This window comes from Melospiza georgiana, chromosome 11, assembly GCF_028018845.1.
Source record: "Melospiza georgiana isolate bMelGeo1 chromosome 11, bMelGeo1.pri, whole genome shotgun sequence".
In the NCBI taxonomy this organism is placed as follows: Eukaryota; Metazoa; Chordata; class Aves; order Passeriformes; family Passerellidae; genus Melospiza; species Melospiza georgiana.
The window spans coordinates 20,815,086-20,827,483 of NC_080440.1; the positions used below are offsets into that span (position 1 = coordinate 20,815,086).

The following is a 12,398-nucleotide window of genomic DNA, read 5'->3' on the forward strand; positions in this document are numbered from 1 at the left end:
AGTGAGACTTTTATATTATAGATACTTTCAGATTCACTTTTATATTATAGATACTTTTAGATTCATTTAGATCAGTGTGAGGTTTCTCTGATCAGACTTATAACAGCCCATCCTCCTTTTGGATTGGCCTTTTAAAGTATGTTACTCTGTAATTTTTTGAGTTTTATTTGTAACTACAGAGGGAAGTCAATCAACCACTAGAAAGTTGAACAATCCCTTTCTGATTTTAAAGAAGATAATTTTGACCAACAATTTCTTAAATCCTAGAGAGACAGCAAGGTATCTCATGTTCATCAGTGCCATTGTTTGAAAGCACAACTTATTAGATAATAACAATATATAATAAGTCATTGTAAGGAAATCCTTTGGTTGTTCTAAATAGATCCTTTTGTACAACATTCATTTGCTACAGAAGTTAAAATATGCTCTAAATGAAAACAGTTGTTATTACTCAATATTTACTCAAGGCAGTGTCCAGTACAGAAAGATGGTTTATTGTCATTTCTGCTGCATGGACCCTCTCATGCTCTTTGTTTATGCTGCTTCTTAATTTCCCTCACAGACTGGGAAGGACTGGTCTGCTCCAGAGTTGCTCCCAGTGCTCTGTACTGTGTTGTACTTGTAAGCAATTCAAATAGTGCAGGAGCAAACCTTTAAAATGACTCAAGTGTTAGACTTTATTTGATCTATATCTGATCTAATTTGATTGATATTTAATTTTTGTTTTACTGATTCGATTTATATTAGTTTGATTTAGATTTGATCTGAGATAGTTTTAACTATCTATTTAACTAGAATGTTCCAGGTATGACATTTCTGGGCCTGAAACATTGGGTCATTAAACAGGATTTTGTTAAGCATCTTCAAAGCAGTTCATGTTTCTATCACACATGGAACAGCAGAGGGGAAAGAAGAGTTTTATCCCCCGAGACCTGAGTGGGAAGAGGAAATCAGTGCTGCTCTCTGCCAGAGCCTGACTGCCCAGCAGCAGAGCCCTTCTCTCAGCCCTTCCTGGGACAGGCTCGACACAACAGCTGAGGAGGTGAAAGAGGAGGATGGCTGGCACAGGACACCCAGGATTCTTGCACTGTATCAAATGCTGCTTCAGCTGTGTGTGCAAATCAGGATTTTTCAGCTGCACACACTAAATCTTCCTTTTTAAGCTTAGCAGTGTCTGAAGGGTGTGTCATATAGACAGTGGAATGTGTGCTAATATATTGCTATCTTCAGTCCCTGTCATATATAGTGTGGGTTTGCTAAATTAGGAGGATTTCTGCTGCTGAATGGTGTACCTAAATAAATTGCAAATAGTTGAGGTCAAATTCTACTACAGCTGCATTGAGAAACTCCACAAATTTTTCAAGCTTATCATGTTGTGTAAAAGTTTGCCTAGCAGGGACAGGACAAAGTCTGCAGTGGGAGGCAAACCTTCACAGATTTTGTTAAGGGATCCATCCCACAGACAGCACAGTTACATTAAAATAGTTAGCTTTAGAAGAAAGCTATGTAAGAACTATGTAAGAAACAAAGCATCCTTTTGAAGCACATAGGACATTTTCAGATGTTAATTTTTATGCTGACACATCAAGAAGAAGAACTGGCCATAAAAAAAATTCTAAAACTTGGGCTGGTTTGAACCACAAGCCTCAAATTATCACCCCATAGTCATCTTTTGATAATATCAATTTTTTAGAGTTGTTGCTGAAAAAACATACACTGGGTGATGATTAACACAGATGGACAGCGAGTGATGCTGGCTGACTTCACCTGAGATAGAAGTGAACATTTGTAAGCTGTACCCAGGTTCTGTTGGTGCTGCCAGTCCCCTTGTTACTCTTGCTAAATAATGACAATAAAGTACAGCTTTGCCTTCAGCAGGGAGGTTCACAGGCATTTAATGGCACTGGGGAGGGTTGGCTGGGTGGATCCTTCTGCACGTTCTTGTGTCTGATGGTCAGTATGCTGCCACTGTTTGACAGAGGTGATCTGAGAGCTGGTTAACCTTCCTTGTGCTCTTGGAAGCTGAAGATGGTCTCAATAAGCTTTTCCCAAAGGGATATTCTTAGTTCTTAACCCTGTTGTGTTGCTGCCTAAAATGGGTGGGTGGTCTGGCTCTATTTCCATCTCACTGCTGCCCATCTCCGTGTCAGAAGATGCAGTGCATTCATTCCTGCATTCTGCTTCAGTGGGGAGAGAATAACCTCTCATCTTTCACTCTGCTCTCTGCTGCTGCTGATGGCATCTAAGAGTGTGGGTCAAAATGCCCTTTTTCACAGAGTGTTTTTGTTAATGCCTTTTACGGGGTTGCTCAGTGAGAATTACAGCTTGCCAGCGGCCCGGGGAGGGGTGCTGGGGTTGTTGTGTGCTTTGGGAATCAGGAGCAGGGAGCAGCTGCAGGTTTGCAGGCACTCAGGGGTACCTGCCTGTGGAGCTCTGCCCTCCCTCAGTGCCTCTCAGACTGTTTGACCCAGGCTGCTCTTATTGGCACTCTCACCACAGAATATTACAGAATAAGTGACTGCTTTGTTAGGGTTTGCTTCTGAGACACATGCAAATGGTGTCTGGATTTTTCTTGCAATGATATTTGACTTCAGTCAGATGAATTACCTGGGACATTACTTTGATGTGCATTCAAAGGTTTCATTTGTTTAGAGCAGAAACAGCTGAATTGAGAGTGCATTGGAACTAAAACACATTGGTCAATATTTCTCTGCTGGATCAAAGCTTTTGTCACTGCCTGTGAATGCTGTTGTCCATCATAATGGCTTTGAACTCTTGGCAGGGTGTATTTGAAGGCAGATTGGTTTGTTAATGCTATTGTGCTTATTGAATTCAGGAATTTGTGTAAGTTCTTAATATAATTGACTTCTGTTTACTAGACAGCACAAACCAGACATGGCAATAAGGACTAGGTTCTAGTTCAAACTGCATTAATAATAAACTTCTGCTCAAATGTTCTCACTCCAGTGGGGATTATTGTATTGGGGGGTGGAGAAAATGCTAAACCATGGCTTGTGTGAAGTACATATGGCCAGTTGTGCATTTTGAGAATTAATGGAGAATGTTTGGTGGGTAATTGGAGACAATACAGTGCACACACATCATAACTTTAATTAAATGCACTCCTGGTTTGTGGCAGACAGCAGCACAGGTACTGAAGCACGAGGCAGCTTTGAAGCAGAGGGCTGTGCCCTGTGCCAAAGGAGGGCTCTGTGAGCTGAGGTGGTGTGGGGAGCACGGCTCTGGAGAGCAGAGTTCTGCTGGCAATTGTCATTTAAAATCATACATTCAGACCAGGGCTTCATTGCACTTGTAAAGGCAAAGTTATGTGCAAGACATTGACTTTTGGAGAGGTTTGTTCCTATGTGGCATGGCCACATTTGGCCTGAACATTTTTGCTATTTGAGTGTTTGTTTCAGCCGTCGTGCTGGAAGTGCCTGGCCGCACCAGCTGCTGCCGCAGCTGCCATCCTGCTTCTCTCTGTTACCCACTTGGTTCCAGGGGCGACTTCTGGTCTGCATTCCCTGGGCTAGGTAGAGAATTTGGGTCTATTTCAAGTGGAAATCTATAATTAGGAGCTAAGATCACAGTTTGACTGGTTTTAACCTCCACATTTGAAGAGATGGTTGGTGTAAAACAGATGCGTAGCAATTCTTCCTCCCTGGGCATTTGGACCTGTTTATACAGAATATTTATTTTTGAGTGAGGCAGAAGTTTTACTGGAAATGATGTTTATGAAATGAGATTTTAATGCAAAAAGCTTCACTCTGTGGTTTGCATTTAAATCCATCTCATAAATCCTAAGGCAGAGTCCCAAGAAGGTATCTGGATACTTCAGCTGTGGATATGTTGGTGTTTATGGGCAGAAAAGTTTCTGGAACAAAGGAAGAAGATGAGTTTGCTGAATTGTTCTGTGAGTAGGTGTGACTTCAAGGGAACCAGCTTTACATTGCATTTTTCTTGAAGAGGGAAATAAATTATATGAATCCATAGAAAAGCAGGCAAGTGAGAGAAGGATGATTTGGCTGAGGAATTTCACGAAGAACCACTCATGCAAATGCTTCACAGTTGCAACAAATAAAATAAAGTATCGATTCTTCATTAATCTCCATTTTAATTCAGGCTGTGCTGACTACCTGGAGTTTTAGGGCTGCTCTACCACAGCCGTGCTTTAAAACCTCCCTGCTTCCCAAAGAACAGAGCCCTTGCACTGTCATGGCCAAGCTGAGTGCCTTTATCACCCTGTGCTGACTAGAATTTTAAGCTGAGCATGTTTTTATTGCTGTATTTGTAATACTCATGCTGCCTTTCCACAATGTAGAAGAAAAGAAATTTATTCAGTGTACCCATGTGTTCATGCTATGGAAAAATCTTTAAAGATGTAACAGCACAAACTTATTATATTGCCATACTTCTCTTTGTGTCCAAAACAAATTTTTAACAGGATTAATATAATGCTGATTGGTTCTCATGTGTGTACTATCCAGTTGTTAGGGCCTGTTTTCAATTTCATGTCTTTATAGTACACTGTTGAAAGTCCATTCTGAAAGAGTGATGAAAATAATTCTGATTTCAGAGAATGCTCATTGTAAAACAGCTTCTCAAGCAATTGCTCTGTTCTGCTGGGAGGATCTTCTTCTATTTTAGAATGTTGCATGCAGTTTGGGTTTGGCATTTGCATTATTTAGAAACATGTTTCATTTCTTTGTTCCAAACTAAATCTACAGCAAACCAGTTTGAACATTTGGGTGATTTCTGTAAGCATATGTTCCCATTATCTTCATATTTTAGTTCTAAAAATGCACAGGGACACTTGACTGCTTGAAACTGGGGGGTTTCTGGGGTGAGAGGCAGCACTGAATCATTGCTTGCATGTGATGGTATTGTTATATACTTCCTTTTTATATGCACAAAGTGTTAAAGATAAGGTTCTGGGCCTCAGGAGGAAAGGGACTTTCTGCTTTTCTGGTTATCAAATGTCTGTCTTTCATAGTATAAATTCTCTGGCAGATAAATTCTTGTGCCTCTGCATCCAAACCAGCTCCTCTGGTCATTTTGCCATTAGTCAGTGGAACAGATAAATCCATACTCATGGAAAAGCTTGGGGTTTGCTCCTTTCTGGAATTCAGGTCTTTTTTAAGATTTCCATTTTAAGCTCAAATGTTGAAGTTCTCTTATTTTCAAAATATTGTCTTTTTTGTGTTTGTTTTTTTTTTTTTTTTTTTTTTGTTTGCTGGTTTGTGATTTTTTTTTGGTTTTTTTTTTTTGTTTTGTTTTTTCTTTGCTAATAGTTTGGCAAGATTTGAAGGAACAGGAAGGTGTGAATATAAAAATGAAAAATAAAGAATGACAGTAGATAGTCAAACATCATGAATAATATGTTACTGTTTTAAAATTTTAAAATATGGTAGTGGATTTAAGGTACTGGTGCTAATTACAGCCTTTGTGATTAGAAGTAATAACTGAAAGTGTGAAGTGAGAGCCAGGGAAGAAAAGACCTGCCAGGCTTGTGCTGCTGAAATGCCTGCAGAGGAAATGTTTTGCTTTGGTCATGGCTAACCACACAACTGGAGAGGGAGAGAGGAGACTGAGCTTCTTCTGATGAGGTAGTTCTTGCAAGGAACTCATCCTGAATTGTGGGAAATGGCTGTAAAATCAGGACCTTTTCCTAGCAACAGCAGCTCCTCCCCTTTTTGTCACTCTGGATTTTTTTAACAGTATTATAAGGTGAGGTTTATGCAGGAAGAAATTTTCAGTTTCTGACAAAATGCTAATTCAGTCAGTGCTGGCAACTGTTTCAAAAAGTTATTTAGTTGTATAAAGTTTTTCAATGGCTCTATTTTAAATTTTTGTTCATGCAAAGTCATATTAGTAATACTAATTATTTTTAAATATTTCATTTTCATTCTTCAGCTGTTCCATTCTCTGCTTCTTTGTAAAATTCTTGCAAGCAACCTTTCACTTTTTCTGGCTTGGCAGATAATGAACGTCTATTTTCTGCTGAAACAGGAGTGCAATAAAACAGTTGGACTTCTAGGTTAATTTCAGCTGTTTTGCATTCTCCTAATAACACACAATTAGAATATTCAACAGATTGCTGGGCTCACTAGTAATATGCAGTTGCACATTGCAGGGAGATAAACCAAATTAATTCCACCAGAATATTTTTTTTAACAATGAAATTATCAGTAATTGTACTGGACGTGTCTGGTAGGTAGCAGATGCCTCAAATTGGAGACCGTTATTAAGAAGCAGTTCCTAATTCCAGCTGGGATTTTTAATTAACATTTCTTTAATATAATATATATGTATGTGTATATATAGTAAAAGCCTAAGTAATAGTAATTAACAGTATTACAGTGTCCATTTTTGTAGTGTGCTTGATGTCCTTAATGTGTCAGCATCGGAGAGAGGCAGTGTGTGCAGGGTGTGCAGGGGGAGCAGGGCTGCAGAGGTGTCTCAGCTTCCCCCTCAGTCCAGGGAGACTTCTCCTGGTTCTCACTGCAAGCCAGGAGCAGAGCCCTCGACATTTTTGTGTGCTGGCAGTTTTAGTGAGTGCACAGATAAAAACCACCCCTGTAACCCTGCAGTGACTGCTCTTGTTCTGAGTCTGGGTTACAGAATTGGGTCGGAGAGGCCCTCCCAGGCCACCGAGTCCAACCATCCCCCAGCAGTGCCAAGGCCACCCCTGCCCCGTGTGCCCAGGTGCCACATCCACCCGGATTTTAAACTGTCCCCCCCAGGGAGCAGAGCACCTGTGCAGAGCAGCCAGTTTCTGCAGGAGAGGGCTGGCAGGAACAGTGCCAGAGCTTTGCTGAGGTCCCAGCAGGTGACATGCACAGCCTGTCCTCGCCCTGAAGCAGCTCGCCCTGTCCCAGGAGGAGAGCAGGTCGGTCAGGCAGGACCTGCCTTTCCCAGCCCCACGCTGGCCAGCCCTGCTCCCCAGGTTGTGCTGACACTCAGGGTGACCTGCCCTGTGACCTGCCCAGCGCTGAGGTCAGGCTGGCACCTCTGGAGATCCCCAGAGTGCCCTTCCAGCCTTCTTGCAGAGGGCTGTTGCATGTCTGATAACCTGCAGCGGCCCAGGCCTGCTGGGAGCTGGCTCGGCGAGCCCTGCTGCCGGCTCTGTGCTGCTCCCTCCGTGCAGCAAGCCAACTTGCCATCCTTGCAGCTTCGCACAAGTCATATTTGTTGACATGTTTTTCTTCTCCAAACATATGTAAAGTAGAAGAAGTAGAAAGCAAGCTGCTTTTCTTGGCCAGTGAAGTTTCACTTTAATGAAATAATTCATATGGAGGTTCAGCTGCTCCTGGGAGGCCGGGAAGAGCTGAATGGGGGAAAGCCTTAAAGCCTGTGCACGTGTGTTTGCTTGGAAGAGCTCTTGTTGTGCCTGTTGTAAATGTAATTATTTCCATGCTTCAAAGGTCAGGTGGCAGGGAATAGGCCCATGAGCAAAATGAGAGCGAGCATTACAGTCAGTCAAGCATCACATTTATACCTGGAAAAAGTACAAAAGGCAAACTAAAAATTAAGAAGGAACCCTTAACTTTAGTCAGAACTCTGGGCAGATATCCTTCCAACTTCTTGTGATTAGGGCAGTGCCCTTTTTGTTGAGGAAAAGGTTAAGGGATCCATGGAAGGTAGTGTTATTAAAATGTCAACAGGAGGTTATAATCAGCATGGAAGGGATATTAAATAGTTCACAATGCAAGGGTGAGGAAGGCAGAAAATGTCAACAGAACCGAAGAAGATAATTCCAGCCTTCCTGTTAAAAACAAATTTGCCATGCTTGTATGAAAAGTACTCACAAATAAACTTGCAGCTAGGATGTGCTGTCCAAAATAGCACAGCTCACAGCTGGCAGAGCAGAGGAAGGAATTTCAGTGTTTAAAAGAGAATGTGAAGCAGCTCAGTATCATACCGTGTCTTTAATGGATGCTTCAGAGAGAATGACCTGTTTGTTTTTAGCGGGTGCTTACACAGTTTCAATGTCACTGCAGAACTCTGCATAGTTTATCATTTTTAAGTTGAAAGCCAGCTGTATCACGGAGGGAAAGGGATTAGTTTCCTGTCAGCTTCCTTTTTGGAAAAAGCAATGTGTGCACACTGCAAGTATTTCCAGCCTGGGTTAAGTATGTTTGAAAATACCTTTTGGTTTCAGTCATATTTTGATGGGCAAAGAGAGAGGACTTGCTTTCAGTTTAAATGTTTATAGAAGCATTTTAAGAAATCTAAGGGGCTTTTTTTTTCTCCTTCCCTTTAAAAAGTACAAACTGTTCAAGCTGAGAGAGTTTGGCCGGGGTTAACCCTCAGCTCTTCAGTCGGTGGAGAACATTCTTTCAGAAATTGCTCTGTACTTTTTGAAGGGACAGCTGAGAGACAACAGGAGGGCTTTGGCTTTTAAGTACAGATGAACGAAGGAAAAAAATACAGGGTGTGGTGGGAATGTGGAGTTTTATTTCTTTGGAGTTTGGATGTGCCGTTCCTAAAACAAAAGGTAGGGGAAGTGCTGCTTGTGTTGGTGCATGTGTGAAGTGTTTGCTGAGTCTTTTCAGGAATTGAAAAAAAATAAATCGTTTTTCTGTCAATGTTCTGTGTACACAGGATGAGACAGACAGTAAATATTGGTGTGAAACATGAAAAGATGGAAGAGTGAAAGTGCATGTATGGCAATGTGAGCGTGCCCTCCTGCAAATACAACCCAAATACAAATTGCTGTTAGTCATCAGTACTTCAGAATACACCTAGGGCTCGGTTTTACAATGTTTCTTATTGTGTGCATCCCTTTTAATAGAAAAGGTGTTTTTCCTTTCCTTTATTCCTTGGCAATAACAGCATTTGTGTGAAAACAATGTAGTCTCTTTGCTAGATGGGTGCTATTGAGCTTTCTTCATCTGAAACCAAGTTGCTTTCATTAGCTAGAAACACCATCCCTTGGGATGCTTTTACTCCAAAACCTACCAAAAGTATCCCATGGGAGCAATCTTTCACTTGCAGGGAAATAAATGAGATTTCTCTTGCAAATTCTTTTCCCAACTTCAGTTTTTAGAAATATCATAGCTCTCAAGATCCATTAAATCCCTATCTCCATGAGAGTAATCCTTTTATGTCAAATTGTAATATAAAGGTAAGAGAATATTGCTTTAATTGGTCAAAGCAAAGAGAGGCATAAATAAGCATCTGTCATTTTGAATGGAGAGGCTTGGAAATAAGCAGTCTTTTAAGAAATTAGAAGTTTGCATTCATTTTACAGAGTGACTTACTCAGGATATTATTAGAAATTAGTGTATAAAGTTAAATAATGCTTGAAGCCTCCATTCTCCTGTTTGACTTATGCTCTAAAGATGTCATGGGCATGACAGATTGAGACTTGCAAAAACTGCAGCACAAACTGCAGCAAAAACTGAGGCGTTTGTCATGAAAGCCACATTACTTGAAACACCTGCGTGCAAACAGCAAAACTTGCTGGATGCCTACACAAACTGAAACTAAAGCAGAACTGCGCTGTTTGCTGGGGAGAATTTCGGTGTGCTGGGCTCACCCGAGGCTTTTGCTGTCTCTCTCTCTCGTTGTGCAGCGTTGAGGGGGAGGCTCCCAGCAGCGAGACCGGCACGTCCCTGGATAGCCCGTCCGGATACCCGCAGGGCCCTATAACGCACAGCTCCGCCCTGAGCCCCGAGCACTACGAGCACCCCTACGGGCTCTACTCCATCGCGCCGGGCCAGCAGCGAGCCCGCCGGCCCAAGCTGCAGCACTCCGCCTCCATCCTGCGCAAACAGGCCGAGGAGGAGGCCATCAAACGGTCCCGGTCGCTTTCCGAGAGCTATGAACTCTCCTCAGACCTACAGGATAAGCAGGTATTTGTGCTCTGCTGCCTCGGGTGTGTCTGTGAATTGGGAGAAGTCTTTTCTAGCATCACTTCACTTGGGACTCTTAACTCTGTTGTTCTTTGTCCCATACGCCTTCCCCACCTCCCAGAGAAAAGTGTAAAAGATATTAACGGTTTAATTAAGATTTAGTAGTTTTAACAGTTAATACTGTTAAAAGTAAAAAGAGTTCTTGGAACTGAGATTGTATGCTCCAGGAGTGTATTAGAATGTAATCATGCAAAATGTTTTTCTAAGAAAATGAGTCATTTTGAAACCCAGGTGTTTTTGTTGTCACAGAAAGGAAGGAAGAACTTATTGCAACTGATATTCTCTTACATCTGTGAGGTGAATTAATATACTTTTGTATTTTATGGTGGAAATTGCAGATAACTATTCTGTTCATCATTGGAATTTTGAGTTTTTACTTTCAAAACCAATACATATAAAGTCTATTAAAGAGGTTACGAGAGTGAAATGTTTTTGTGAGGCGTTCCCCTTGTCCCGAGCTGCACGAAGTGACGCGGGGTGCGTGTGTTCCCTGGCAGGTGGAGATGCTGGAACGGAAGTATGGGGGCCGTCTGATCACCAGACATGCTGCCCGCACCATCCAGACCGCCTTCCGCCAGTATCAGATGAACAAGAACTTCGAGCGCCTGCGCAGTTCTATGTCCGAGAACCGCATGTCAAGGCGCATCGTCCTGTCCAATATGAGAATGCAGTTTTCCTTTGAAGGACCTGAGAAAGTCCACAGCTCCTACTTCGAGGGGAAGCAAGTTTCTGTTACGAATGATGGGTCAAAGCTGGGCTCCCTGGTACCGTCGGAGTGCAACGAGCTCGGGGAGACGGCGACCATGAAGTCCCCGGCGGCGTCCACTGATTTCTCTGATGCTATAACAGAACTGGAGGATGCTTTTTCCAGGCAGGTGAAATCCCTGGCGGAATCCATCGACGACGCGCTGAACTGCCGCAGCCTGCACGCGGATGAAATCCAGAGCGCGGAGCAGGTCAGGAGCCGGGAGATGGAGAGGGAGAGCTGCGCCCCCAGCAAAGCAGCGATGCACAACGTGGATCACAGGAAGCTGGACGAGATGACGGCGTCCTACAGCGATGTCACGTTGTACATCGACGAGGAGGAGCTGTCCCCACCCCTGCCGCTCTCCCAGTCCGTGGACAGGCCGTCCAGCACGGAGTCGGACTTGAGGCTCCGCTCCGTGAACTCTTCCCAGGAGTACTGGTCCATGACCCACAAAGACGATAAGTTAGACACTGATACGAGCTGCAGGAGTACCCCATCACTGGAATGCCAGGAGCAGAGGATGAGGATGGATCACCTCCCCCTGCTCACCATCGAGCCGCCCAGTGACAGTTCCGTGGACTTGAGCGACCGCTCGGAGAGGGGCTCGTTAAAGAGACAGAATGCGTACGACCGAGGCATCCCCAGCCAGCAAGGCAGCCCCAAACATATCCCTCACAGCATTCCTGCCAAGATCATCACCCGGGAGGAGCAGGAGGCCAGGCACAGGGCTAGGCCCATAGACAGTCACTTGGCCATCAATGGCACAGCAAACAGGCAAAGCAAATCAGAGTCTGATTACTCTGATGGAGACAACGACAGCATCAACAGCACTTCCAACTCCAATGATACAATAAATTGCAGCTCGGAATCCTCTTCTAGGGACAGCCTAAGGGAGCAAACCTTGAGCAAACAAACCTACCACAAAGAGACTCGAAACAGCTGGGATTCCCCTGCCTTCAGTAACGATGTTATCAGGAAACGCCATTATAGGATTGGGCTGAATCTTTTTAACAAGTAAGTACAGCAGCTCCTGCCTTCCTCTCAGTGTCACTGAGAATGAGCCAGGAATATTCTTCTTGTAACAGGTAAGGTAAGGCTGGTGTCTGGTACTGACCTTGCAGTGAATAAAAAGGTGCTTGTGGTGACTGTTCATGCTCAAGTTTAAGTTGATGTCTTCATACTTTAACAGCTTCAGGAGAAAAAGAAAAAATGTAATTATGGGTGTAGGAATGGTAGTAAATTATTGAAGATTAATCCAACTCCCTTCTTGGGGAAAAATATGGTGGCTTGATCCTGATCCATTTTTTTGTGTTATGTTATAAAAAATTCAGATTTTTCCTGCCCTAAACATGTAGGTGCTGTAAAACTCATTGGATAGGAACTAGAAACAACATGCAGCATATGAGGAGTTTCCTGTTTAACACTGGCAGGGCCTGGAATTTGTTCAGTAGATTTCATTAAAACTGTGATGCTAAAAGCCAATGCACTGAATATTTTTTTATACTAAATGAATATTTATCATTTATCACAGAACTATGACAAAATTTGTATTTCTGCCTATGACTAATAGTTTTCCTATGTTTTCTCTGTGGCTTGAGTGATTTCAGGCCTCCTTTTCAGATAGCAGTGCTTTGATGTGTTTGGATTGATAGGTTGGTGGTTCCTCGTGTATTTGTTCTAACATTGTAGTAAGTTAAAGCTTTTTGCTGCCATCACATGAGCTGTGCATTACA

General features: G+C 42.8%; 1 protein-coding gene across 8 annotated transcripts in view; it reads left to right on the forward strand.

The window, feature by feature from the left end:
* The window catches only part of IQSEC1 (IQ motif and Sec7 domain ArfGEF 1), a 301,086-nt gene that overhangs the window by 249,671 nt on the left and 39,017 nt on the right, over nt 1-12,398 (forward strand). For all 8 annotated transcript variants that reach the window (XM_058032105.1, XM_058032106.1, XM_058032109.1 and 5 more), the window contains 2 exons: nt 9,578-9,857; nt 10,415-11,679. In XM_058032105.1, coding sequence (XP_057888088.1) covers nt 9,578-9,857; nt 10,415-11,679 — 1,545 coding nt within the window. The remainder of the gene's footprint in view (nt 1-9,577; nt 9,858-10,414; nt 11,680-12,398) is intronic.